The sequence below is a fragment of the Calonectris borealis genome, chromosome 7 (genome assembly GCF_964195595.1).
Source record: "Calonectris borealis chromosome 7, bCalBor7.hap1.2, whole genome shotgun sequence".
NCBI classification, from domain to species: Eukaryota; Metazoa; Chordata; class Aves; order Procellariiformes; family Procellariidae; genus Calonectris; species Calonectris borealis.
In genome coordinates, this window is record NC_134318.1 from 3196241 (window position 1) to 3223622 (window position 27382).

The window sequence follows — 27382 nt, forward strand, 5'->3', positions numbered from 1 at the left end:
TTATTTGTGAGTTGTTTTGGTTATGCAGACGAAAGCAGGAAGGCAGACCATAACAAAACACGCTCTTACCAAGTATCTGCTTACAGCACTGTCAGGTAAATCATTAACACCTGGGCCCAGTGCTTGTAAAAGCTGCTAAAGAGGTTTCTCTACCCTGAAACTCCCTTTTTCCGGGAGGTAAGAAGTGAAGTTACTTGCACACCTTGGTTTCATGCATCAGTGTGTGTGGCTGTTGTGCTTTCTGTTAATAAAGTGATGTAGTCCAGTGGATTAAGCATGGGAGAGGACCTCCTCCCCACGCACAAAGAATAAAGCTCTTTCTTAAGAGAGCAGCTCCAACTGAGGCAGAGGGGGAAAACACAGCACGGCTGCTTGGTGGAATCAGCTCGTGCCTTGCTGTCGTGATGGAGGAACCGTAGGTGGATAATGCTTTTATTTCACACGAGCAAGAAACTTGTGCTCTGAAGCAGTTTTGGGTGGGGGGGAATCAGTGTTTCAACTCTTCGTCGAAGTAACTCGAGGCTGGGAAGAGTTTTGCAGAAAACGACGACTAAGACGCGTGGTTATCCACAAACCAATAAGAGCAGCGTGCTTTTCTGGGCTGTTGCTGGTGCATGTAGTGGGGAACAGGTTCTCAGACCTACCTACCACCTGTGCTGCCTGTGGATACGGGTCGTTGTGTTCATGGTGGGGTTTCTCTCCCCTGGCCACAGCAGCAGCGTGGCAATTGCTTGAATCACATCAGTTTCTGCCGCTTACCTACCTGTAAATACTGTAACTCATTAATGAAACTTAATTTTAAATGGGTTTCTGGCTGATGGGCTGTTTTGCTCAGCAGCTTTGTTTCCTGGGATCCTGTAATTCGAATCTGCTTGAGCTGGGAAGATTTGCTGTGCGTCTTGCTGTGCTTAAATCCACACCAGACTTTGTTTTGCCTGACTTTTGTTTCTGTAGGCATGTGAGAAACGGATTTCTCCAAGGCATTTGATACTTATAATCTGTAGAGTCCTGTCTGCATTTGCTTTAAGTTTTGATCGATCGTGTTTGCAATAAGCCTATTTTGTGCAAGTAACTTGAAGTATAGAAAATACATAGCATATGAAAACACGTTATATGGAGAATAGCAAAAGTAGCCTCATTTGCGATGCCTGCAGCTGTTTGAACAAGAGAAAAAGGGCTTAGCTCAAGAAGGGCTTAAGCTATTCTAGTTGTCCACATCCAAGAGCATGACTCAAAACTTCCAGCTAACTCTTAAACTCCCTGAATCGGCATTGGAGTTGTATCTTGCCCTCCCCCAGCTGCGTGTGTTTTAGGTGCCGAGCTCTCAGTCCGGCTGCCTTATGCCAAAGGTCTGCCTGGTCCTACAAGATTTTCAGTTCTCTCACTGGAGATGCCTGGTCCTAGTAAGACCTTCAAGAGCACAGCTCAGAAACCTGGACCTCACTTTTTAAAAAAAAAAAACCCAAACCCAAAAGCGTGTTCCATGCTGTTCCACGTGGCTCAATGCCTTGCACAGCCTGTGCTCTGCGTCCCCGGGTTTCCATCCGCCTGCGAAAGCTCAAAACTGCTCTTCCTGCTCAGGAAAGTGCCCTTTTTGCTTGGCTAACTTTACAGGGCGGCTGCACATTATCCTTTTAAAGCTGAGCTTTTTAAAACTGTTCTACCATGTGAGGAGAACATTCAGGGTTCGCCGTGTGTCTGTGTTACACCTAATACCAAGTGCCTGAAGGAGGAGATATCCAAATCCGGAGGAGAAGATGCATCCAAACCTTTCCCCGAGAGACGTGAGTTTGTCGAAGGAGGTCTCTGTACCGTGGACATCCCAGCAAGAGCTCTCAAGTGTGGTACCAAATGGTAGTGCTGGCTTGCAGGAGGCAGGAGTGGTCCCTCCCTCTCTGTCCTGGGAGAGCCGGCCCCAGCAGCTAAGCTCAGAGGTGGGCCCACGCTCAGAACCTTTGCTTAAGCCTTTCTCCTTTGAGTTTTTAGGGACGAGAGGTGCTGCTTGGGATCTCAGCTGGTTTATGTGAGCCAGGAGAGCGGCGATCCTTTGGACAACCAGGTCGCCACGCTCCACGTTCAGTGAGAGCCGTTGTGACCACGGGGGATAGGGAAAAGGAAGACAACCCTGTTCCGTCTCGGCTACCTTGAGCTGTGGGTTCAGGGTAGCATTTGGGAGTGTCTCTGCCACCCCTTGTGCACTTGCCGTTGGCCTGCGGATGATTTTTTTGCCAGGAAAATTGGCCTGATGGAGCACTCGGTTGTCTCCAGCTGCTTTCTGCAGCTGTCTGCATGGCAGAGAAGCTGGGGGAAATGACTCTGGTTAAAAATAGAAAGGCAGATTAGGAAACTTGAGGTATGGTTTCAACATACAGCCGAGCTGCTCTGACAACTCGCTGCTGCCACCGAAAGGGGAAGGACTTCCTTATGCTTATGCGCAGCCAGCTGATTCGGCCACCCAGCCCAGCAGAAAACCAGGAAAAGAGCATTTTTTTCCACCGTGCAATCACCCAAGCGCAAGAGAGGAGGGTGGGGATAGAAGGCAGGAGGGAGGGGATGCCTCCGAGAAAAGGTTTGTTGAATTCTGCTGGCGCAGGTAGCCCGAGTGCAGGTGCGTGGGGGCTGGAGCTGATTCAGGTGAGCAGCTCCAACGCTTCACGTCGGTAACGTCAGCTCTCCGGCGTGCTCAGCTCGGGTTTAAAATCGGAGCTACAGCATGCACGCTGCTGTGTCTAGCCGGGACTGAGCTAATTCAGGTTAGTCTACCCAAGTTAAGAGCAAAGTATTAAGGAGATTTACTTTGCTGTTTGAATTGTACATGTTCTGATAGTTTATAGGGAGAGTTTGAGTAGTTGGGAAAAACACACATAAAAAGTACCAGGGCCTTAATTTCACTTACCAACAACAGACAAGACATTTGTCTTGCTTGGTTATAATATTACACTCTATAAGAGACTTTATTTTGGAATAAGCATGTGAAGTGTCAGGAGAAAGGTAGTCAACAGACAAGCCAAGGTAAATATATTGTGTGCTTTGTAAACAGCAAGCTTTTTAAGCATTGCTTTTAGGAAGTGGCCATTATACAGTGTTTTGTCAGCAACTCTTCACTCGGTGTTTATTGCTATTCCTCGTGGTTATCACTGTTCCTTGCAACTTTGTCTGGACATATTTTCTGTTGCCTTTCCTAAAATAAGGGCAAAGGCCAGTTAAGGAAACCTTTCTTTTCTTTGCTGAAAAATCTGTTTCCTGATGCTTTTTTTTGTCTTTGGTTTTGGGGGTTTGGGTTTATTTTTGTTTGCTTTCTTTTTTTAACTCTGTCAGTCTTGAGAGCAGTGTGATTTCTCAAGCTGCTCCTTGGTTCAGATGAGCTCCTGTTGTAGCGCTCCCAGCTCTTTCTTTACTGAAAGAGTGGTCAGGCCTTGGAACAGGCTGCCCAGGGACGTGGTGGAGTCCCCATCCCTGGAAGTATTTAAAAGATGTGTAGATGAGGCCCTTAGGGACATGGTGTAGTGGGCATGGTGTGTTGGGTCGACGGTTGGACTCGATGATCTTAGAGGTCTTTTCCAACCTTAATGATTCTATGATTCTATGTTGATAACCAGTGAACCATCCTGTTCAGTGCCAAACGAAGAAGGAAGTATCCAGGGCATTTCAGATATCCTGGATATCATCCTAGATGGATCCTACAAACCAGCAAGCATGCTGTACCAAGCGTTCCCTGCGCAGGACACGGTGGAGGAAAAACAGCAGTTAGTTCAACATAACTAAATAATGCTTGGCTATATAATATTTAGTTCAGAAAACCTGTAACATAACACTTTCTCTGGGCAAATGACTTTAAAACAAACAGCATTTATTCTTTTCAAGGGGCTGTAGATATAAGCTGTAGATATAAGTATATCTAGATCTTGGTGGAATTCGGTATCGAGCCATGATTTGTGAACTCTTGATTTGTGAAACTGGAATTATTCTGCATTTTAAAAGTGAATTTAAGAAGTGCGGTTACTCTTTCAGCCTCTGGGCAAGAATCCTGAAGACTCAGTTAAGTTTCATAATGCTTCAGGATGCTTTCTCCCTCGTTACTGGGCTGCTTTTCATAACCAGGAGTAAAAATTCATTGGTCCCAGTGATACATACAACACTGTCGTCTTGTAAATTTGAAGCAGTCAAGCAGATTTTTCACTAGTAAGAATGTTGACACTGTTACACTTTATTAATTTTTTGAAGACATGAAGTTGAACCCAGTTAAATGCGATTTATTTATATTGGGGAAGCTGATGCTTTGGGATTGGTGACTATTAAGCATTGAGGATGAGGAGGATTTTGTAGGAAGACCACCAGCTAGTTAGTTTTGGTGCAACTTTGATTTCAGTCTTAGTCTTCCCAGCTCTCTGGGTTTTTTCCTTATTATTTCAAACTCCTTTTATGTTTTGAAATTTTCTCTTTTAATCTCAGCCACGTGCTTTTCTTTGGGAACAGTGGTTTGTCTGTTCTAAACTAGTCACACCCTATCTAAATCCGCAGTGAAATCCTGGCATTGTTCAGCCCTCCACAATGCGTTTGCATGTCGTACTTAGATTAGAACAGCAAAGATCCGACCTGGGCAAGCCTCAAGAAACTTTATTTTGTGTTAATACAGTTGCAGAGATAGAATGGAGAGACGCTTCGGGTGGCGAGGGTATCTCTGGTGCTGTTAAACTTGAAGCTATGAAAAGCAAATAATATATTGCAAATGCAAAATGAGAAATGAAAACAACTTTCTGCTGTGTTAGAGTTTCTTCATCTTCACGGTTCTCCTTGCAGTTTCAGAAAACATAAGCTGTGGAACTGTTTGCTAGGGACTGGATTTTAAAGAAACAAAGAAGCTCTTCTAGGGAGGCTAGAGTAAACCCTCATAACCCAGGAGAAGAGTTTGCCCCTGTTTTGATTTCTGAGCTTCTAAATTCACATAAACAACCCTCTCCCAAATGGTATATATTTTTAAATAATAAAAATATCTTCCCTGTATAATAAAAATATAAGTGTCTAGCAAAGGGACTATTTGCAAACATTTTCCCTGTATGCAGTCGCCTGACGTTCGCAACTTGTGAGGGAAAGGTGGGAAAAGAATTGATCCAATAATTCAGGGTTACTTAAGCTAAAAACACTCAGTTACTGAATTAGATTTATCTGGGAGAACAGTAACGCAGGCTCAGACTTTTGTTAATGTTTAATGTTCTGTAACGGTCTTCCCAGGCATAATTGAGCCATCAGCAGAGGAGCGATCCCGTCAGAGGAGTTTATTTTGAGTGATTACAGAGCCCGCTGTGGCTTTCATTTCAGTGCAGCCTGAGCTAATTGATGAACAGGGCCATAATTTATTTACAGTCCTCGGGATCCTTTCAGACCGATTCTCCTTCTTTTAAAAACCCTTGGAAGGGGAGGAGGAAGAGGAGGCTGCTGGGGCTCATTGGGCTGCCGGTGCTGCTGCCCGTCTGTCACAAAGTTATCTAAAACATTCTGCCCTCCGTTTTCGGGCGATGGTCTCGCACTGCCCTGGTTTTAGCAGCCTCTCTGTTTTCTCCTAAGCCTGTTGACCTTTAATCGGGAGCGTGTGCCGCTCGGCTGGGATGGGTCTGACACGCGGGGCTGAAACAAGCTGCAGAGGATGGGGGAAAGGAAGGAGGAAAGTGCGGACGCCACTGCTGATGAAAAGAAAAATAAGGAAGAAAAAAGCTATAGAGGGCACGAACACACACAGTTTTTTGTCTAGGTCTCAGTTTGGGAGGAATACTCCCGATTTTTTTCTTCCCGATTTTTTTTTTCTTCCCAATTTTGCTAGATTCCAGCGTAATACAGTTTGTCTCGTACAGCTTGCTCTACTGATGAATCATGGGTCTGCATCAATAAATCCAGCTTTATGCAGAGCTTTGAAATAGGGAGGAACTCCTGTCTGTAAGTACCTTTGAAAATAGGCAAGCAGAAGTGATTTTATACTCAGAAATCACTTTGGTTGTGAAGATGACTTTCAGTTCTGTTGAACCTCAGAATAATAGGGGGAGGAGGCAGCCGCAAGCTGATGTGTGGCTTTGGGTTTTCCCCGTGCTTAGGGCAGACCTGCTATTTCTGGAGATTCAGCCAGGGACCCGTTGAGCTTTATAGTCCTGTATGGTGGGAAAGAGTAGTATGGAGTCCCTTAAAGACCTGAGCACTGCTGTCTTGGAGCTTCACGTGTCCTGTCCTATTCTAGAGAAGCTGCTTGTACAGCTAAGCACAGTCCTCATCCTGAACTTGTTCATCTGGCTGCAAGTTAAAGGCCACCTCAAGTCCACTTCGCCAATATGGAGTGGTAAAAAGGTAGTCTGAAAATATTTTAGACGACATCCTGATTTTCAAGATGAAAGGCGGTTTTCAACTAGATACACTGTTAGTTTTCACGACTGAACTTTGAGGTGCCAGCTGCCAGTTTTTTGAAAGCTGCTATGCCTTTTGAGTCAAATTTTGCAAATATGAGAAAGGAAAGATGTTGTGCATTGTAAACATGAGCACTGCAACAGTATTATTTGTCAGTCAGCTGCCTGAAATAAAAAAAAGAAAAAGAAAAAGGAGATGCCAGTGATTAGGGGCAAGTCTTCCATAGGTAGCTATTACTCTTCCCCAGGGAAATTTGCCAAAGCAATACTTCTCACTGCTAACGCTTGACACTGTAAAGGCATTGTGTTTGCGCTCACGTGCGTGGCAAAGTGCTGGAAAACAGATACAGCAACAAGTTTCAATAGGGCAATTCGTAACTACTGTCGTATCTTCAGGCAGCTTTGCAGAGAAGTCTGACGGAAGGGTAATTAAGGCAGAATGGCTGAAACGACCAAACTGGTGAGTGTCCTGCCGTCCCATTACAAGTTTTATATTTGGTGGAGATCCACACCAAAATAATCTGATGTTTGTCTTGAGGTTTGATTCTGCCTTTCACCTGTTTGGCTTGACTAAATAATACGTGACCCAAACTGGTTTCTGATATTTCTAGCCGGTGTGGATCACTAAAACGCAACACTTTTTAATATAAAACTTCCTTGCCTGCTAACCGACCCCGAATTCTGTGCCCTCCATTAGGGGACATAAGTCCCGTTGTCCTCAATGATTTATGCAGCATCTGCAATAACAGGGCCTGTTGCTTATGGAAGCGTATGCATTTATAATTTACGTCTCTGCCTGCCCTTCATATTTTATTTAATGAAAAGTGTAAGGAAATTGGTTACTTGGCAAAAACTGGCTTTTAGTGAACGAAGGAAATGCAAGTTTCCTGATTTTTGGGCTGGCGCTGTGTGTGATGCTCCCCTCGGCGGTGGCTGTACCAGTCTTTCTCAGGGTCTTGCTAAGTATTGATCCTTCCTCGTTACTCCTCCAGAAAGCGAGGAGAGCCTTCAGCCCTGCTGTTGACCACCCGTCTTCTGCAGATCACGTTGTGCCCTCCGGGGAGGGCAAGAAATCCCCGTAACAGATAGAAACGCAATATCCTTGTGCTGTCCTATAGCCGCTGGCTTTTCCGGTCCGAGATCAGTTTTTCCCCTTAAACCTTAATTCACCTGGTGCCGTGCGTGGCACGTCTTGCATTTCAGCTGGGATGAGACAGTCTGCGTTAGCCGCCTGCGCGTGCTGCCGCTGGGCCGGGCTGGTTTGTGCGCCAGCCCTGCTGTTTGCCGTTTGTACTTGATGGGAAATGCTGGTTTTACTCCTGGGCTGTTGCTGTGAGGTCAGGCTTTTGTAATTTGGCTGCCGAAGACCGAGTCAGACCAGCACAAGTTCGTCTTAGGATCAAATTAAATCAAGTCCCTACATTGTTTCGTTAATGATGTGAAATAAAACCTGTAATAAGATACTTTTTTTCAGTGCTGTTGTGGTACCATGTAGGGTGAGCTGCATATTTCATCAGGATTTCTGCCACGGTACTTTTATCCCCCTGCCCACATTAAATATTTGTGAATGTAGGTATTTTCAGACCCAATGAAAAGGTTTTGGAGTGCCTAAGGACAGATAATAATATACTTGCTTTTAAAAGCAAATTTCATGTGTATTTACATTCTGTGCAATCTCTGGTAATGCAGCCCCACCCCCACAAAAACCACATAAACCAGAAGAGAGAAGAAGGGAAAAAAACCACCATCAACAAAACCCAACAGACCCCAAATGCAAATTACTGTGACTGTTTAATATCTTTCGGTATGAACACTTTACAGTACTTGATCTTATAGTTTCCAAAATAGTACTTTTTTTTCCATCAGTAGTCATTTTAATAGCTCTGTATTGCTTGCGGGAGAAGCGCTGGCTTTACCAGAGGACTAATGGTGAATTTTCATGATCTTTCTACATGGTAGATTTTTTTTTTTTATGGCCTCTTATTAAAATGCCGTATTTTATCAGGTTTAGAAGATCTTGAAGATGTTCTGAGGATTTACCTAAAAGATGCATGTCAGAGCACGGCTCAAGGATAGTCCTGTAGAACGAGTCTGACCATGGGATGGGTAGGTAAAGCAGCAGCTATGTCAGGTTTGCCCCTATTTGTTTTGTACTCTTAAAATATTCTGTTTACTAATGTATTTAGGAGGTGTATATACATTTCCCAGACCTTGAGGGAGTGCTGCATAGTCATGGAGCCTGTCACGAGGTGGCTGGACGGGGTTTTACTGGTGTCCCACTCTCAAGGGCTCCTCATCAGATGAGTTTCTGCAGTACCGTAAGATCCTAACCGCTCGGATGAGCACATGAGAAACATCAGCGTAATTGTTATTCCCTCGCTTTCTGTGCAGCAGGGATATTGCATCCTGCTGGACATCTCTAGAGAGTGCGTCTTCTGAGTATTTACTTACGGGAAGGGCTTATTCCCAGCGAGCTTTTGCATCTTGCTGCTGAAGGTTTGATTTAAAGGAGTATTGCTCTCTCCTGCGTGGCTGCTGCTTCGTTATCTACTTTGCCATTCACCTTTTAGCTTCAGCCTCAGCAGCTTTTTCCAACCGTGCTCCGCTTCTCTTGCGTTCTCCCGGCCTTTCCCACCAGTCAGCAGAGCCGTGACTTTGTGGCCGACACCGATCCGGCTGGGAGGGGGGAGCTTCGCTCCGCTCGGCGAGGCAGGTCAGAGTTCGGCTATTTTCGAGCTGCACCTCATCGACGTTACTGCCTTGCTTTCGTTAATACTTTGCTAATCTGGGCTTCACCCATCTGCTTGCAGAAAGCTACGGCGTCCGCGTGACCGCAGATATAAATCCTTCCTCCTCTTCCTCCCTCTCATCTCCTTCCCTGCAATTTATTTGGGTTCCTCTTTCTGTGGCTGGGAGGCGAATAGTGCCGCTGGGTTTCTGCAGTTCTCTTGCTGCTGTAAACGAGCAGGGCTTGTCCTCCTTGTTGCATGTTAACCTATTTGTGTAACAGGAGCTATGAAGCCCAATCTTGTTTTTGCAGGCGAGCAGCTCGGTGATCCTTTCAGAGCGACAGGCATCCCTTAATTGATTAAATGGTTAATTCACGTGTCTACTTTCTGGGAAGGAATGCTGATTTTTATTTTTTTTTTTCCAAAGGTGGACGTGACTTTTCAATTTCTAAACCAAGTGAAACTATCCGATTTGTTTGCTGTGAGCAGCGCGTGGATAGAAAGCCCCGCAGAGTTCACCGCAGGGAGCTACAGTTGTTACGTGCTCAGTAAAGCGTATGTGCTGTGATGTAGTCCATGGACACTTACGTTGGGGTGGATCGTGGAAATGACATTATGTCTAGCGCTGTGCTACAAGCCGTTAACTCCTCCCGCCTAATGTGCTATTTAATGAAAGGAAACAGAGATTTTGAGGAGTGCATCATACAGTTCGTACTGTACAGCCCGGTTTGCCACCTTTTAGTTAAAAGAAAATGCTTAGACTAGTAAGTAAAGTTTGCTAGAGGCTGCGCACTTGTGCTAGCAGCTGGACAATCATGTGCTGATGGTAGCAGGCTGGGTCTGATCCTTCCAACCCTTCTGTGGCAGGAGAAGAGGTATTGCATGAACAACCATCTCAAGAGGCATCTGATTTAAGTATTTTTAATTATTTCTGGTTGTGCCGTGTGAACGAACTGCTGACTGAGCTTTGCACTGTGTTTTGAGTTGCTTTGCAGCAGTTTTATGGGCTGTAGGTAGGTAGTGGATGATAACGTTCCCTTGGCGGGGGTTTGTGAGCTGAAATACTGTTTTCCTTAAATACTATTTTGAAATGTAGTTTAATTTCCATGACATGAATGCAAGCTAGTCGTACTTACCCAGTACCTCGAGTTGAGATTCTCTTGTTTGGCTGGAATTACACGTTACTTTTTGAACTGATTTAATTGACGCATTCAAAACCTACCGGTTCAGTGTGTGAATCTGTTACGCAGTCATCCAGTCTTTCGTGTTCGGTGTGCCAGATAGTGGAGTCACCATCTGCAGAAGAAAGGATGGCTGACAGCCACCCTGCCTGAGGTGCTCCCTGGGATCGTAACCGGAGTTGCTGGGTGGCTAATGGACATCTCCATAAAGATGGTAGGACAACATGACGCAGGCATATCTCCTATACCTCAAGTGTGTCACCTCAAAAAAAAAAATAGAGGGAATCAGATGTCTGCAGGAGGAACTTTCAGTCAGTTGTTGAAATATGCATAATTTCCAGCACAGTTAGATAGCAAGATACAAGTTTCTTATCTTTCCTTATCTCTCTCCTTATTTGTGAATGTAAGCCAAGAGGAATATTTAAAACATAAAGTATTTTGCAGACTGTGAACGCGCTATAATGATTTCAAGTGATTCTGCTTGTGGGCTTGGAAATTGTTTGACTGGTACCTGGTAGTACACGCAGTCGCCATCGCTGTCAGTGTGGAAGCAAGCGTGTTTTCAGTGTTGTTTTGTGCTCTTAAAATATCTGGCAATTTAAAATGTTAGGAAAACTTAATGTTTTGGGGAGGACGTTCGTGCATACCTGTTCTTTGGGTTCAATGCCGAATTGTTGTCAGAAGCAAGATTTAAGTAGGATTCGCTGGTGTCACAGGCTAATCAATGGGAGGGATGGCATGTCTGGCAGATCAGGAGCACTGAATATGAATAGTCGATGGTGTTAAGATCTGGAGTCCGATACAGAGATAAAGCTACTTTTCAGTGCCGGAGGGAGGAATATCTTGGGTTTCTGAAGTCCAAATTCTGAAATTTGGAGCTTGTTGCAGAATCAAAGTGTCACATTCGGTGGCAGCAGCAGCAGTCCTGAAACACCAAGCAACAATCACGAAATCACCTATAAAAGGCAAAAAAATAGGGACCCTTAGAGTGGGGAACAGAGCTGGTCTGAATTGCCGTCCCTTTCTGATACTCTTGCTTTCGACGAAGGAGATGGCTGGACTGGGGAGGGGAGAGGATTCGTCTCTCCAGCTGCACTGGATTTTGCTGAATGAACACGAGCGTGTGTTTGCCATCAAGCCGAACGCCGACAGTGGCAGATCTCCGCTGCAAACAGCGAGATTTGGCATCCATGTGACTGGCGGCGAAGAGAGTAAAGAAGGTGGATGAAGTTTGGCAAGCGAGCTGAGAGGTATTTTTCTGGCTTGTAGCGTTAACCACAAAAGGAAGGTGCCAGGGCAGTTCATCTGAATTTTCAGGAGATCTGGCTCTAGTAAGACAAGTTCCCATCGTTAAGATTGTACACCCGTAACTCACTGGCAATCCAAAATGCCTTTTTTTTTTCTTTCCCTTTTCCTAGCCTTTCCTGGGTTTCTGGTTGCTCTAGACCAAATGTGCAATAAGAGTCTTCCTTTCCTTCATACAGATATAAGTCTTCCAGATATAAATATTTGATTTATGGTACAACTCTGAACAGATATTGCTCGAAAGAGGAGGAATATGTGTTCAAAAATTGGGTTAGGACTATTTATACCAGAAACAATCTTGAATATTTGTGGTGTTCTGTCTTTCAGACTAGGGATCAGTATGTGTTAGAAGAAATTAAATTAATAAAGACAAACCCGCAAATTGTTTTGTTTTACAAGGGTAATAGCATTGAAAATTAATGATGTTGATGGTGTGCCTTTTGGGTGGGTTTATGAATAGTAACAGCTGAAATGCAGAGAACAGCAACTTGCATGAAGATATATAGATATTTATATTTCAACTCTTGAGGCTTGGAGTCTTTTTGATCTGGGTCTGATGTGCTGGACTTCAAAAGTAGTGTACTTGAAATAAAATATTTATCTTTCTAATGAAATATGGAAACATTATTCTAGGCTGGGATTCTGAGTGTGTAAACTCCGTTTTCTTTTGCTTTAGTCATAACTCAGGGAAAGGCAGTTTGGAGGAAGCAACTGTTGTGGTCTGGATGCTGTCTAATACATGTCCAGTAACAAACCCAAATATTAAAAAAATATGGCAATTAATTGATTTAAGCCCGCAGTGGCGCTCTTTTTCACTGTAGTTTCATCTGGCTTGATTTTTCCCAATCTGCATGGCTGGTTTGGCAAAATACGCTGGAGTATGCATTTTAGAGCCATGTTACCATCAGTCACAAGACTGTCCTCAGTTTCCTTAGGCAAAACTTCCCTTTCTGTTTTGATCTTTTTTTTTTTTTTAGTTCTTGCTATTACTTAGGTTCCTGGACGCTCACCACAAATCTGACTAACAATAAATAACTTCTAGGTATTCAATGTCAGTTTAAAAAAAAAAAAAACCAAACCAAAAAAAAAAACCCAAAACACCTGCACTTGGTTAACTGAGTTAAAATATGGAGCAAGTCACAAACGTTTAATATCTCCTTATTTTCTTGTTTCCATCCTCCTGCCCTACCTCATCCTCTCCCCATTTCTATTTCTATGCCTTGTAGGGGGAAAAACCACTTTTTCTGCTTTTTTCAGTGTTTCATCTGTTTTCCTTCAGAGGTCTTCTGTTGTGTGCGTATAAATACAAGGAGGTTTGGATAGTTTCAAGAGGAAGGCAAGTATCGTTCTGTGCTCTTTAGTAACGGAGTTAGCTCAGAGGTTGCACGAGGACGCAGGGCTCTATTTCCAGCTCTGCCCTATCTCCGGCTGACCCAGATCCCGAGGCGTAACTCCGACCTGTGCTTAGCTGTGTTGGAGACGACGGCCAGAGCTTGCTGCCAGGGCTTGCTTCGGTCCAGAAACCAGATGTGCAAGGTTTGAGCGCAGCGCGCGTCGTGGTGTCCGTGGAGGTTTTTGTATACAGCGAAGGAGCGACTGATGCGGTGGGTGGGTTGAGTCCTGCTGTAGAAGACTTTGCTGAAGAATTAAAGATCCTGGTGTCGAAGCAGATTACCCGTGTGCAAGGATTTGTGACGGTCCTTAATATTTTCACGCACCCCTTTGCGGGTGGAGGGCTGAAATAGTACAAACCCACTTTTTTCTCAAGGATGATATTCTTAGGAGTTGAATATAGTTGTGTTTTGGTTTTATTTTTCTCCCAGTGCAAATTAACTTTGTGGTGTTATTTGCAACTTTCTTGCACAGAACTAAAAGCATTTGGGGCAGGGAGTTGGAAGGTGGGTTTCCTATTGCAGCCGTTCAAAAATAAGCTAATATTCATCCCACCTCTACTGCAGGTGCTTTAGGATTTAGAGATTAGGATTGTGGTATGCAGTACAAAATGAGATGTGCGCTTGGGTTATCCCTGCCGTAGGCGGAAAGCCCATGGCTGTTCCGGCGGGTGTCAGCTGGGGCCCTGGTCCTGGCGCCTGGCTCTCCCTCCTGCGTTTGAGGAGACTTTTCAGTCTGAAATAATTGTTTGTAACTTAAACCGAAGGCAGGACCTGCCCTCCCCGCCCCATCCTTTCCACCCCCGGACCACTCGAAGCAGCATTTCCGTAGCGTCAAAACAAAAGCCCTGCTTAGCAACTGCTCCTGTGATGAGATTGCCGGTCAGGTGAAGCCTTCTCGTGAGTGTTTGCTGGTTTCCATAACTACTTCCAAGCCCAAGGAAGAAGAAGGGGGAGGAAGAAAGTTGAGCAAAGAGATGTAGGGCTACGAAGAAGCAAAGTGATGAGGCTTCATCAGGTTTGGGGGGAAAAGATGTCTCTATCACCTAGCACAGAACACGTGCGTGTATATACCTATGCACGCAATATAGGTGATGTATTTTTGTAGCAGAGATATTCACAAGCAGTGTTTCCCATCTGAAGATGAGCTGTTTGGTTATTCAGATTTGATGCAAGTACTTTCATTTTGAAATCCTTGCCACTGAACTCCGGGCTTGGGTTCAGAGCTGTTATACTGAGATCCCTGGCTGTGAGTGGATTTTCATCTCTTATTTTTTTGTTACATTAGGATAGGAAATACACGGTGGTTTGTTTTTTTTTTTTTTCTTCCTATAGAGTAATTTAGAAAAAATGGGTTGCTCGGGGATTTATGTAGTATGCAGGCAATTTTTTTCCTCTCTCTGAAGCTGCGTAAGTAGCTATTCAGGGTACGTGGGCGTTGCTTCACATATTGATCCCAGCCTCTCTTTTCGTAGTAGTAATTCTGCTTGCTCTGACTTTGTGTCCATGGGACAACGTTTTCCATCTGGGACCGACCTTGGAAACCTATCTCGGAGCTCCATGAAACTCGTGAGCCCATCTCTGCCTCAATTTTATACTTACAGATATTTTGTATTTGCATATATTTGTATTTACAGCACAAAACCAGCTTTATTGTAATGTTTTAAAATGCCAACAGTCTCTTGCTTGCTAGTGGTGGAGACTCTTGCAAGGGGCAATCTCTGGTTTGGAGGCAAGGCTATCCTGGAGGGAGGAAAGAAATTCGGTACGATGCTTGAGAGCTTGTTAGTGATATCTAGCACGTAATTCTTGGCAGGCATCGCCCTTTCATTGCAAATTGACGTGCAGAGGTGCTTTGCAAGTACAGGACGTCCAGTTATTGAGGTGTCGGAGTGTTATTGTGAGTGATGATAAAATGCCCGTAGAGGAGGTGACTGTAGCAGTGACTCAGACCCTGCTGTTACGAACAGTTTGGTTTGTGCTGTTAAAATGCAGGACGAGAGCTCTCGGCTTTCATCCGGAGTATTTGGTCTCCATGTAACTTCTGCTCACCGGGGGGTTTGGGGAATTCACTCGTGGGTTGGTTTCTAAAGCGTTAAAACTTCAATCCTTACAGCAGTTGATTTTCTCCTGCTTACGTGTGTGCACACATAATCAGCGTGCATCTCGGCGTTTGTTTTCCAAGGAAGAAAATGTCACTATTTTATCATCAAACTGTGCTTATCCCTGGACCTCGCTCGTTTTAACGCTCTTTTTTACCAATGGTTTTATCATCTCAACTTTTCCGGGGTGTTTGGGAAGGATGCTCAGGGTTGCAACTGAAACACACCCACTGCCTCTGAAAGGATTTGAAAATCTCCTTGGCTCCTGGTGAGGAGCTCGTCGCGGTTTCTGAAATGGCTGGTTATTTTACTGATTTCTATAGTGACTGTTGCCTTGGCAGCAAAGGTCCTTGCTTAGAGAATAAAAGCACTGTACAAACATGAGGAAGGCATGATTTGATTTGGGAAGACTTAGGTTTTCCTCAGTCGGGTTTCACAGTGCTTTAGGAGGAGATCGGAGATGAGCAAACTGGTTTGGGGGGTCGTCTTTTGCTGCTTTGGGTGGATGTGGTTTTGTCTCATCAGTGTTAATTGCGAGACGTAATGCTTTCTGCTTGCAAGTTTAGAGGCAATAGGGAATGGCGTGTTAACCTGTAAGCCAGCTCCAGGGGTGTGGAGGGAGGTTACTGCTCCGTGGACCCTGCAGCCATCCCAGCCAAAGTGTGCCGCCTGCCCAGGGGATGTCTGTCCCCAGCTCAGCAGTGAGCCCCCGGTCTTTGAAACGGAATCTGAAACGGTGTCGTCCAATGTGAGTGCTTAGTTATCCTCCAAGCAGACCTAGGGACAGAAAACTGCAGAGTTTTCTGCACCTTGGCCGCCAAGTCAAGTGGGGAGGTGTAGCCAGCTGATGATTTTATTGCTGATTATCTTGTCCTTTAACCAAAGAGGTGGGTGCTCCCACATTCGGTCCTTATGCCCAACCGCATCTCTGCAAAGTGATGCAAAAGAGAACAGATCTTGATATGCAAGGTTACGTAGTGCGCTCTCAAATACTTGTTTAACCCACTGGGGTGGCCATGGTTATGGTATTACAACCCTCATACGGACAGATTGAAGTGGTGGTGGGAAATGCTCCCTGTTGGGAAAGTGGAAAAGGATCTGAAAGTTTTGAGTTAGCACTTTAATGTTTGCGGGCAACAGGGGAAGAAAGGTCATGTAAACACAAGGAGGTGGGGACTGGAGCCCTTGCTGAAGTTATTTCATCCTGCTCGGTCTTGTGGTGTGGGTATTTTGAGATACCAGTTTTACGTGGCATCATTATCATAGTGCAATTGGTATTATTATGATAATCGCATTCTTATTTATAATTCGTTATCAGATACAGGCTCCTTAATGAAGCAGATCTGCTGCGGGTGGAGGGAGCGTTTTAGTTGCCTGGCCCAGGTTAACAACCTGCATCAGAGCTGGGGAGGCTTGGGTGTGCGCCCGTCCCCCTGCCCGTCCCTGTGCCTTGGGGGGGCAGTGGGACCAAGCTAAGCCGGTGGATGTGGTCCGGCGGCAGCTGATGCCCGTCCCCACCTTCTGTCTTCAGCTTTCATGGACAGAAGACGACCTTTTGTGGAAGCAAGGGGGCCAGCGAGGGCTGTTAGTCTCCCATATCGTTTCTGTGAACCTCACCCGATCAAACTTTCATGAACACATGATCGAAAATGAGGTATTTTTAATGTGACAAGCTGGAAGGTCTTAGTAAAGGAGCTTTTTTGTCTATTCCTCCCCTATTAAACAGGCTGTGAAATGGAGGTTAGAATGATAGGTGTTCGGTAAAAATTTTAGTTGTTTTTCCTCGTTTTAACTCTCAGAGAAAATGACTCTATGGCCTGCGTCCTTGGCAGAGAATTATCTTTCCTCTAAGCCTTCTTCCAGTGAGTATGAGTTACTCTGCTTTTACAAAAGGTGCTCGACAGCGATTTATGCGCTGGTGGTGTGATAGCAGCGGGCTGGGATTGCACCTGGCCAGCGCTGCACTCGTGCTCCCAGAAGCGTCATCCCTGAGGACTGAAGCTTTCTGCTCAGTAGCTTCTTGCTCCTTGGTGAAACCCATGTCATCGTTGTCCATCCATCCACAGAGGATGAGATGGGGTGAAAGCATGTGCCTCTGTGTGTGAGATGGGATTTCTCATTTTTAAAACCAACAAAGACTTTCAGGAGATATTTGTATTTTATATTCCGTAAAGACACAAAAATTGGAGTCGAGCAATCTTTATTCTTCTGTATGGTACCTTTAATGGAATTACTGAGTTCAAAGCACGAGCAAGTTTCTGAATTGATTGTAGTTTTTAGCAATATTGCCAAACCGTGCAGTTTTACTGCAAGACACACATTTGCTATTTCTCATAACACTGCCAGGCCAGGTATCATGAGGTTACACCTGCATACTATGACTCTTGTGCCAATATCATAGTATTTGCAGCTGGCAACAGATTTTCGTTCTTTTAGGCTCCACACGGAGCTCATCTTAAAACCTACTAGCTTCGCCGCGGCAGGAGGGGATGTATGTGCATGGTAAGTAAGGAGATGTAATTTGAAGGTTGGCTACAGGCTCCTGAGCAGTGATGAATGCAGCCGTTCGCACTGTGTCTTTGGGATCCTGAATCCTCAAGCACACGGGAGGCTTGCGGTATATTGTCAGGGACTAGCCAGAAAGGGTGGTGTGTGGGGAGGATAACGGTTGAAGGTCTGCTTTCCTCCTTTCTGAATGGTTTGGGAAACTGTGATTCAATCACTCCAGCATTTAAAATTGAAAAGGTTTAATATTGCCCCACCTCGTGGTGTACTCGGACAACCCCAAATCCATGCTGAATTTGTAAAGCAAAACTTGGAGAGGCAGCCGATGTAGCTGTTAAATGGCATGGGAAAACGAGGTCCTGCTGCAGACTAAGAGCCCAGGTATTGTAACAGGATTAAAAAATAAATAACTTAGGGCTTTATCAAGATTGTAGGGCGCTACCCTCAGAAACAGCAAGCCCATAGAGAAGTCTGTTTGTATTAGTTGTGAATTAGATGCTGCGCCGTTTCTGGTGCTGCATCTCACGGATTTCAACCTGAGTTTCGACCCTAGGACAAGTGTGAAAGTGTGTGTTGCATTTTCCTGCACATAGACACTGATTCCTTGAGTTCTGAATTATTTCAGTCTCACTTGAGACTGAAATATTGTGGACACCAAAAAGGCGACGGTGTTTCCATCCTCTTGGTCTGCAGTGAGCGAGTCGAGCCACGGGCATTAGTAAGCGAGGTAGCTCAAGGCTGACATCGCCCTTAATGCACAGACCGAGGCCAAACGGGAGGCTGGAGGCAAAACATCTTCCCATAACTGCTGGTGACCCCAACTCTCCCGCGTGGAATAAGGATGCAGGGCTCACGCTTGAGCTTTCTGCTGCGGCTGGTGCCAGACCCAGGATTTCAGGTGCCCTGTGGTAACGTGAGTACAGCGGAGACCAGCGTGGTGGAGAGCCGAGCGGCTCTCCTTCGGCCAAAGTCTTGTAGGAGTTTCTGATGTGGGTTAACGTGCATAATTCAATCCACCCTTTTTTACCATGTTCAGAGCTGTGTAACTAAATACCGTTTTGCTAAACACAACTTGAATAATGAAGCGATCCGTGGCTAAAAGCCTTCCTCAGTACATATAATCCCATTAAAAAAGAAAAAAAGAAAGTAGAGCTGTATCCTCTCTTCCGCTGTTTTAAAACAGCACAGATATTCACAAGGGGGAATATTCATCTTCATCCCTGTTTGCTCGACGGATTTAAATGCGTGCGTGGTGTGCCCAGCAAGTGAGAGGTGGCGTACGCAAAGTACTGCCTGTCCTTCGTCCAAAGCTTTTTCTTAATCGCCAGACCTGGTTCATTCCACAGAGAAACAGATTAAAAACTGCACCTTGTGTTTCTTGCTCAGTTTAGAGGTCAAAAAATATATTTATGTGCAGCATGGTCACATTTTGCATAGGAGTATAGCTCTGTATCTGTTTTGTACCACTGCTACTCGAATCATGCCAGTAGCGTAGATTATTTTGGTTTTCCTCAGTGGCAACTTTGCTCCCTGCGATGAAACGCAAACATCTGGTAGCTTGTAAGAGGCTAAAAATATTCTTTAAGCTGATAAAGGCATGATAAGACTTTTGAAAATACGAAGTGGTTTTCCCCATGCTGTTGCTTTCTTTAGGCCACTTTGTGTTTACGATGCCGCAGCCTCCTGCAGGAGAGACTTGGTCTGTGGGATGGCGGGCTGGAGACAGGGCTTATAACTGTTTTCCTCTCTTTGCTCTGGGCAGGACCTTTTTTTCTTTGTTCGTTGAATAAACATCTCAAACCTGGGAATTTGCTGGTGGCGTTCACTGCCATGTGATCGCCGCCTCGTGCTGAGGATTTTGCTGCTCGTGTCTCAAAAATGCAGGAAGAGGTTCCAGCAAGTAACATCTGTTTTCCTGTAATTTTTGTATGGGAAGCGATCAGCTTTTCTAAGCTTTCTAAGCTACTTTTGCAATTAATTGGGTGTAGAAGTTTGTTACCTAGTTCTTTTTTTTTTTTTTTTTTTTTAGTTTCACTTTCATTTTCCTACTGGTTCATTTTTTAGCTGATGACAAACATTTATTTGAATTGTATACCATGGAAACAGTAAAATTTACCTTGAAGAGCTGCTAAACATCTGCTAGAATCCTGCGAACCTAAATGCTTTGGTTTGTTTTCAGGCTAACCTGTTTGGGCGTTGATTTTTTTTCCTGCTGGTGCTTTGGCCCAGAGAGTATAACCTTGCTTATCTACATAATTTTTTTTGTGTTGCTGACCTGTAGAAAAGCGTTTTTTTGTGGTACACTAGATATTTTTGCCTTGCAGAACAAAAACCAGGCTTCCTATTCAATAACTAGGTGCAACACATTGCATTAAGGTACCAGTCTGTAAGGGGAGAGAAGATTTGTGACATGAATAACACTAAACGTTTGCTCCGTAGATCCTTAAATCCATTAGTATTATGATTTTAAGAGGAGTTTGGGTACTGATTATGGACCAGAGCTGCATAGTAATAGAACATTTAACAAATACAGAGCAGGAAGGAGTCCTTCCCACAGCTGCAAAGCGGTGTTTATAATACAAAACTCTTAAAGCTCTTGAGAAATCGGTAGCAAGCTCGGGAAGGACAGTGCTGTGTGTACAAGGCTAGAGCTCAAATCAGTTAGTCTTTTCCATGCCAGAGTCTAGCTATTGTTTTGCAGTAATTTTGTCTTTAAACATGAATTGCAAACTCTTGGTAAATGCTGTCCTAATGACTGGTTTGGGGTGTTTTTCCTCCCCAGGAAGAAGAATGCCAACACGAATATGAAGTGAACAGTTTCCTATGCTTGCCTCCACGCCTGGATCCTCGTATCGGATGGTTAGAGACGGGGACTTGCCTCTCGCCAAACTGCTTCCTCGGACAAGATGAAGCCAAGGAGGAGCTTTCCGACACGCTGGAGTCGCAGTGACTGCTGCCCAATTTAAAATCAATGTCAGACTGTGCCCTGGCTGCCTGGCGAGATGAAAGAAGTGGTGTTGTGGTCACCCGAGGAGGTGACGAATTGGCTAACGGAAAATGCTGTGCCGGAGTATTGTGAGCCATTGAAGAGCTTCACCGGGCAGGATTTGATCAACCTCACGGAAGAGGATTTTAAGAAGACGCCTCTCTCCCGGGTGTCTTCCGACAGCGGACAGCGGCTATTGCACATGATTGAAACCTTGAAAATGGCTCACCACATCGAGGCTCACAAAAATGGGCATGTCAATGGGCACATCCGCATCAGCGTGAGCAACACCACGCGCGAGAATGGCTTTAGCAGTAAAATGAAGCTGAACGGGATGCCAAATGGGTTTAAGAAGGAGATGATAAAGATCCCCATGCCAGAGCCAGAGCGCTCACAGTATCCTATGGAATGGGGCAAGACTTTCCTGGCTTTTATTTATGCACTTTTTTGTTTCATCTTTACCACAGTGACTATCTCAGTCGTTCATGAACGAGTGCCTCCCAAGGAGGTGCAGCCTCCCCTACCAGATGCATTTTTTGATCGTTTTGATCGGGTGCAATGGGCTTTTTCTATTTGTGAAATCAACGGCATGATCCTTGTAGGACTGTGGTTTGTTCAGTGGCTGCTCTTAAAATACAAGTAAGTGAAACATTTTGAAAACCAAATGCTAGGGTATACTTCTGGCAGCTTTTGGAGGTCAGGTACTGGTTTACATCCAAATAAAATTAAGCTTCTTGTGATCTTTCTGAGTTTGGCTTCCCAAACTGAAATAGATATCATGCCATAGGCAAACTGCAGATGTGTGGGCTACTTGTGCAAAAGGGAGAAGTTCAGTCCAACTACTACCTAAGAAACTAAGAAACAGCCCTGATCTTGTTTGCCTGTGCAATTAACCTGAACCTTTTCATGTGTGAAAAGCCACGAATTGGATGTAATGATGTTCTCGACATAGTTGACTGTCCTGTCGGTTTAGAGGAGCACAGCTCACGCTGTTGTGAGCACAGCCGCGAACCCACTTGGGATCGATTTAGTGTCTCTGTCGTTTGCCTGATGTAAAGACCTACGCTAAGATTATGATACTCTTGGACAAAACCAACAGGCAGTGGTTTAGTCCGTGCACCTGAACAGTGCTGCGTGAAAAAGTGTTAACTGTGTTTTTTGCTTGACGTTAGATGGGACAGGTAATGTCAAACACAAAGTATGTCAAAAGCTAATGATAAAATATGCAAAAGCATAGATATGAATGAATTTGCAAGGTTTTAGTGGTTGTCTGCCTCCTTGCTCATACTGGTCAGAATTGCAAGGGTGCATTTTTCTACCAGTGGAAGTAACCTACCGCTTACCCTCTACAGAATGCATGCGGATGCTTAATTTAGGGTATTTATACTGCCGTAAATCCACTCCTTGGGCTGCCTTACCACGAGTCTCTGATACAAACCCTTGTGCTGCCATGGCTGTGAATGAAGTGGTCCAAGTCAAGTGGCTTTAAGCAGTATGAGGCGGCGTATGACCTTTCCTTTGAAAAACCAGGCGCAAGCATGCCCCCACAGCTGCCCAGCCCAAAGAGGGTCTCCTCTTCTCCTCTGCTAATACAACATCTCATTCTTTACCTGTTCACTGACTCTTTTTTGTGACTCCTATGTAGGAAACTGAGGAAGGAGCGTTAATTTGGGCCCCACCGTGTGAAATACAAGATCCTTCGGTTCACAGGACTTTGTAATGACCTTAGAATTACAGATTTCCCTTTTTAAAAGAAATAAAAATAGAGGCCAATGGATCACTTGCCCTTATAATGGAGAAAAACGTTAAAACTTAAACGTAAGCATATGGTTCACCAGCTTCATAAGATACAGGCGGCTTGAAAAGAGAGAATTGCTAAGCTGGGGCAGGATACCCTTGTGCAACACAGCTGTGGATTTCCATAGGAGTGTGACAAATGTTTAAGTAATCCACAAGACTGAGATGGTTTATTAATCTTTTCTGCTGCTTTATACTACTTAATGTTATTTCATCAGGTGAAATTTTAAAGCTGTTGTACATGTTTACAGAGGTGGCGTTCCTTAAAGGAAAGTGTCCAGAATGGTTAATTCATTGTTATTATAGGACCATAAAAAACTGGAATTGCCTTTTTTTTTTTTTTTTAATGTGCACATATGTACAGGAGGAAAGATTTACCCCACCTTGGCCTCTTGTTTTGTTTAAGGCTGTAAGCTTCAGTATCACTCTTACGTTGATGGCTGCAGTGCTACCATCTGCACTCCAGCTCCTCTCCCTACTGCTCCAGCTGCCTTTGGTGAACATGGGGGACCATTAACTTTCTTGGGGTCTGTGAGCATAAATGTTGTTCAAAACCAAGGGAAGCACCTACAGAAGGTGAGATGGGATTGCTCTCAAGAATGGGGTGTCAGGTTAATAGGGCAATATGAGGGATCAAACACCCTGTGATGGAGCTGAGCAGAGTCTTTAAATTAAGAACAGCAGAATCCATAAGGTCCTTGGAGATTTCGAAGCAGTGAGACATGGGTTGACTTGATGATAAAGTATGTTGGTATCATTGATTGATGTGAAGATTCTCCGCCATCCTCCCCCACCCCGTCCCCATTTGCTTTGATGTGTTCATTTTTACATGCTTTAGAAGGGGTCTTTCTGGTGTTAGGGGAAGATGTCAGGGAGTCGTAGAGCTTTCCATTCCCGGTATCAGCCCTGGAATAGCTGGTCAGCACTGGTCAGTGTGTGTACAGGTCATGTAAGGCTTTAGAGACCAAAAATCATCTTTTATGTCAATGAGCAGAGGTATCAAAGTCTGAGAGGCCTAAAGTGTCGTAAGCAGCAGAAAGAGAAGAACAGGAGAAGTGCTCATGGGAACAGGAGCTCAGTGAGGTGGCTTTATCTGGAGGACCTCATTCTCATGGCTTTGGATGGTGAACCACTAAGTGCTACAAAAAGAGCTGAATCACTTTTGTGGTGTGGGTTATCACCTCCCTTTGAAACTTAATTCAAGAATAAAGAGAGGGAATTAAGCCAGCTTAGACCTTCCTCACTTCTCTGACCTCTGATGGTGTCAAGGATAGCCATTGCCACACTCTATTCAAGACCTGAAGATAAGACCTGAAGCCAGGTTATTGCTGGGCAGGATGAGACCTGGTTCCTCGCCTACTCAGATGACAGAGATACCATTCATGGATGTCTCCAAGTGCAAGCTCAGGTCACCGCTGAACCAGCAGCATAGTTACCCATGAGCTGAATTGCAGCCAGTGGCTGGGTTGAACCTTTGACCGAAGGAGGCAGCTTCATAGTTTCAGACTTTTTGAAACACTTCTCTTTGCCAAGCAGTGAAATTCCTATTGCTTATCCTACCAGATCCATTATTTGCTTATAACCTGATTTCATCCAAGCTGAGCCTGCTGTTCTCCCAAGCAATGAAGGATGATAGAGATGTGTCATGCACGATACTGATCGCTCGGGTCTTCCTTGTTTAGTCTAGGGAGTGCGTGATGATGTTGAATAGGACCTACGTGTCGTCTTTGTTGGACTGCAAAGTTGGGGCCAAAATGGAAGAGGGTGTTGGGTGTGTCTGTCCAGCAGGGCTTCCCTTGGCCCCTGTTACTGCTTTCTTGCTTGAAAATTAATTTTACCTTCGGGTAGAGACTGAAGTTTCTGGCTGGCTTTGGGGCAAGGCACTAGATTTGGTGGATTTGAATACCCATGCAGGACACTGTCCATGGCGTTGGGTTGGGTTGGTTTCTCACCAGAAAGCAGGAGCAGGGTGGGTGTGCAGGTCTTGGCTGGGGACTCTGGGCTGCCCAAGTTTTTTTCCGCAGACACTGTGGGGAGCTCGAGGAGTCCAGGCGAGCTGTCGAGGCAGAATTAACTTCTCTGGGAAGCATTCCCAGATGTTTTGGGAGAAGTACAATGCTGGTTTTTGGCCATGCTTGACATCTGATGCAGCCTGCACACTCATGGGATTGAAAAAGCAGTGTGCTGGCTACCAGCATTAGGTGAGGTCTGGATAGTTGTAATAAAAATTGTCTTGGCCAGTAATAAGCTTAGATGTTGTACTTGTTGGCTCATAATCACACACGCACACACACACAAATCCGTTTGAGAAAGGAAAATATGAGGCTTTTACATTTTCTTTTTTTTTTTTTTAATAATATTACAGTACAGAGCACTTTGATGCAGACTCCTAAGCTAAAACATGCTAAATCCAGCTAAACCAAGTAGGTTTGTGGATAATTTTAATTAAAAAAAAAAAAAAGTTCACTGCTCGATAAAACACTGCAGCTTCTTCGGTCTCTCGAAATACAGTGCTGCTCAGCCCTTAATTTCCAACCCCCCTGTTTGTCTTTATACCAGGTTATAGAGAAAAGCAAGTTCATATTTGGTTATAAAAGCCAGGCACAAGTGTGAAATCTTTATTGGATCACCCTTCCGAGAAAAATTCTCCATATGAAACGCAGAGGAAAACCACTGCCCCAATGGCATGGTGCCTTCCACTCTTAAATTTCAGTGCATGGAGCTAGGTTAATAAAGTACAATTTTAAATTCCCAGCTTTGTCCATGTTTACACCAGGAGGGGGAAGAAAAAATATGAAATGCTGTGTTCCAATAGCAGTGAGCGCTCGAGTGCAAAATGCATTTACACTGTAATGGTTGAAGCTTTTCTGATAAATTAAGACACTCAAATTGTTATTGATCTGGCACTGCAAAGTCATACTCCTTTGAGAGTGGAGCACTACAGATTAATAATTCTGCCAAAAGCTATTAAAAATAAAAAAGATAGCCAATTTTGAGCTTTGAAAGAGCTCAGCTTGATAGAAATATTATTTTTTAAAAAGTGAATGCTTCAAAATAGCAACAAATGAATGCCAGAACTTGCAGCTTGTGTTGTAACCCTTGTATTCCCCAAATGATCATAACTGTAAATAACAACGATTTAAAATCAACCGAAACCAACGGGGTCTGTAACCAGCAGGGTTAAGGGTTGATGTGGTTAAGGTCACGAACTGCTGTAACTGGATTTGCCCTCGATTTTTGTAACGCTGGCAGCGATTTCTCTTTGCTGAACTCTATGCGAGCTCAGATAGAAGTTGCTCCCGTCCTGATGGATGTGTCAGAAGGGGTTTAATTGTAGCTCTTTCCTTGTGGTGTGTTATTAGCTGGTACGTAGCAGTGAAACTCAACGGGCCAGTTTTGGGGCTGGCGGTCACTCCTGAGTCGAAGCTGCAGCTCTTTACTCCGTGTGCTCTTGCTGGTTATGCAGAACTGCATCACGGTACCCCAAAATTGCATCTGCCCTCATTGTGCACGTCAGCGACTCGCTGGCAGCCCTCAAAGAATAAATCTCTGTGCAGCTATGGCCGCTTGCCTTGAGAGTGGCTTCCTACGAAAACACCCTGTCCTGTAGCCAGCGCAGCTCTAAATTTGTATTTCAGAGGTTTTGTTGCTGATGTGAATTGCTTCTTCATTAATGCTGCTCAGGAAAGATGTGTTCTCACTTGTTTGGGTCATACAAGCTATTTCTTCTCAAGCAGCCCTTTGTAATTACTAAATGTGTGTCAGACGAAATAAACTTACTCCTTTTCATCTTATAATGAAAATATTGTAACTTTATCCTCTGCCTTGAATAGAAAATTAGTGACCGCTCAAAGCTAATGGAGGGGTGTGGGGCATGAAATCCCTTTTAATGTCTTCAACACTGCACAGGCTTTTGTATTCTAATCCTTATATTTCCTGTCGTCACCTTCATGGGTAATGAGTTGCTCTTGTGTTTCTGACCTGTAAAGCGTGGGAATATTTGTGAAGTAATTCAGTATTCTCAGGTGTAAGCTGATACTGTCACGAGTTTCAAAAGCATCAAGAAGAGAACAGTTGGTAGTTTATTTTATTTACCTTTGCATATTTTGTTTGCATTGAGTGACCTCCTTTTTTCTTTTCCTCTATTTTTTTTTTTTTCCTTCTAGGTCTATAATTAGCAGAAGATTTTTCTGTATAGTTGGCACACTATACCTGTATCGGTGTATTACAATGTATGTGACTACACTCCCAGTACCTGGCATGCATTTCAAGTGTTCTCCAAAGGTAAACTTCTTCTGGCTGCCTTTCCATATTTTAATCTGTATGTTTTCCCCTTGTCCTGCTGTTACCAAAACTGTGAGCAACACTTTCTCAATAATTGTTAATAATTTGAAAATACCAGTTTGGCATGGTGGGGACATCCTTCTGCAGATCATCGGCTTCCCTCTCGATGAAGGTGTTGACGGTTGCTTTGGGGCAGTGCAGGCATTCCCACCCTTTCCGAAGCGCTAACCTACGCAATTTCTGTAGCATTTTCAACTAATTTGCACGATCAGCATTTTTCTATCTCCACCGAAGCAGTCGAAGGTGTGCAACCTGCAGAGGTGCCGTGTGTGACTCATTTATTTCTAAACACTTCAGTGTGTCAAATCCAAGTATGATTGGTATTTGAAAATGGCCCAAAGAGACTTTTCTAAGGCTGGTGAAACTCTGTCTCCTTTGCAGCCATTTGTCCCCGCATATATTTTTGCAACTGTGTTAGCACAAGGACTTGCCACCCTTTCCCTAATCTAGCACTGACTCCTGTGTGTTGTGCTGAGGAATAAAACGGGCTTGCGAAAGCCGTGGCTGAAACCAAGCTACTGAGACAGAGGTGCTTAGGCAAGACCCTTGTACTCAGCCTTGAAGGGCAATTCGCCTGCTCGTGGTGGAGCTGGGGTAGGGATGGTGGTGGTGCGTCTGTCTCGGCATCACACAAGCGTCGGTGTAAGCCTGGT

General features: G+C 44.5%; 1 protein-coding gene across 12 annotated transcripts in view; it reads left to right on the top strand.

The window, feature by feature from the left end:
* Window positions 1-27382, top strand: part of SGMS1 (sphingomyelin synthase 1) — a 100046-nt gene that overhangs the window by 64500 nt on the left and 8164 nt on the right. For 11 of the 12 annotated variants that reach the window (XR_012674216.1, XR_012674213.1, XR_012674215.1 and 8 more), the window contains 2 exons: window positions 20385-21227; window positions 26552-26669. Coding sequence is in view for 4 of the 12 variants with exons in the window: in XM_075154064.1 (XP_075010165.1) it covers window positions 20605-21227; window positions 26552-26669 (741 nt within the window). In the remaining 8 variants the exon portion in view is untranslated. Of the gene's footprint in view, window positions 1-10946; window positions 11550-20384; window positions 21228-26551; window positions 26670-27382 lie in introns of those variants that run through there. The other variant, XR_012674217.1, reaches the window with a different exon arrangement.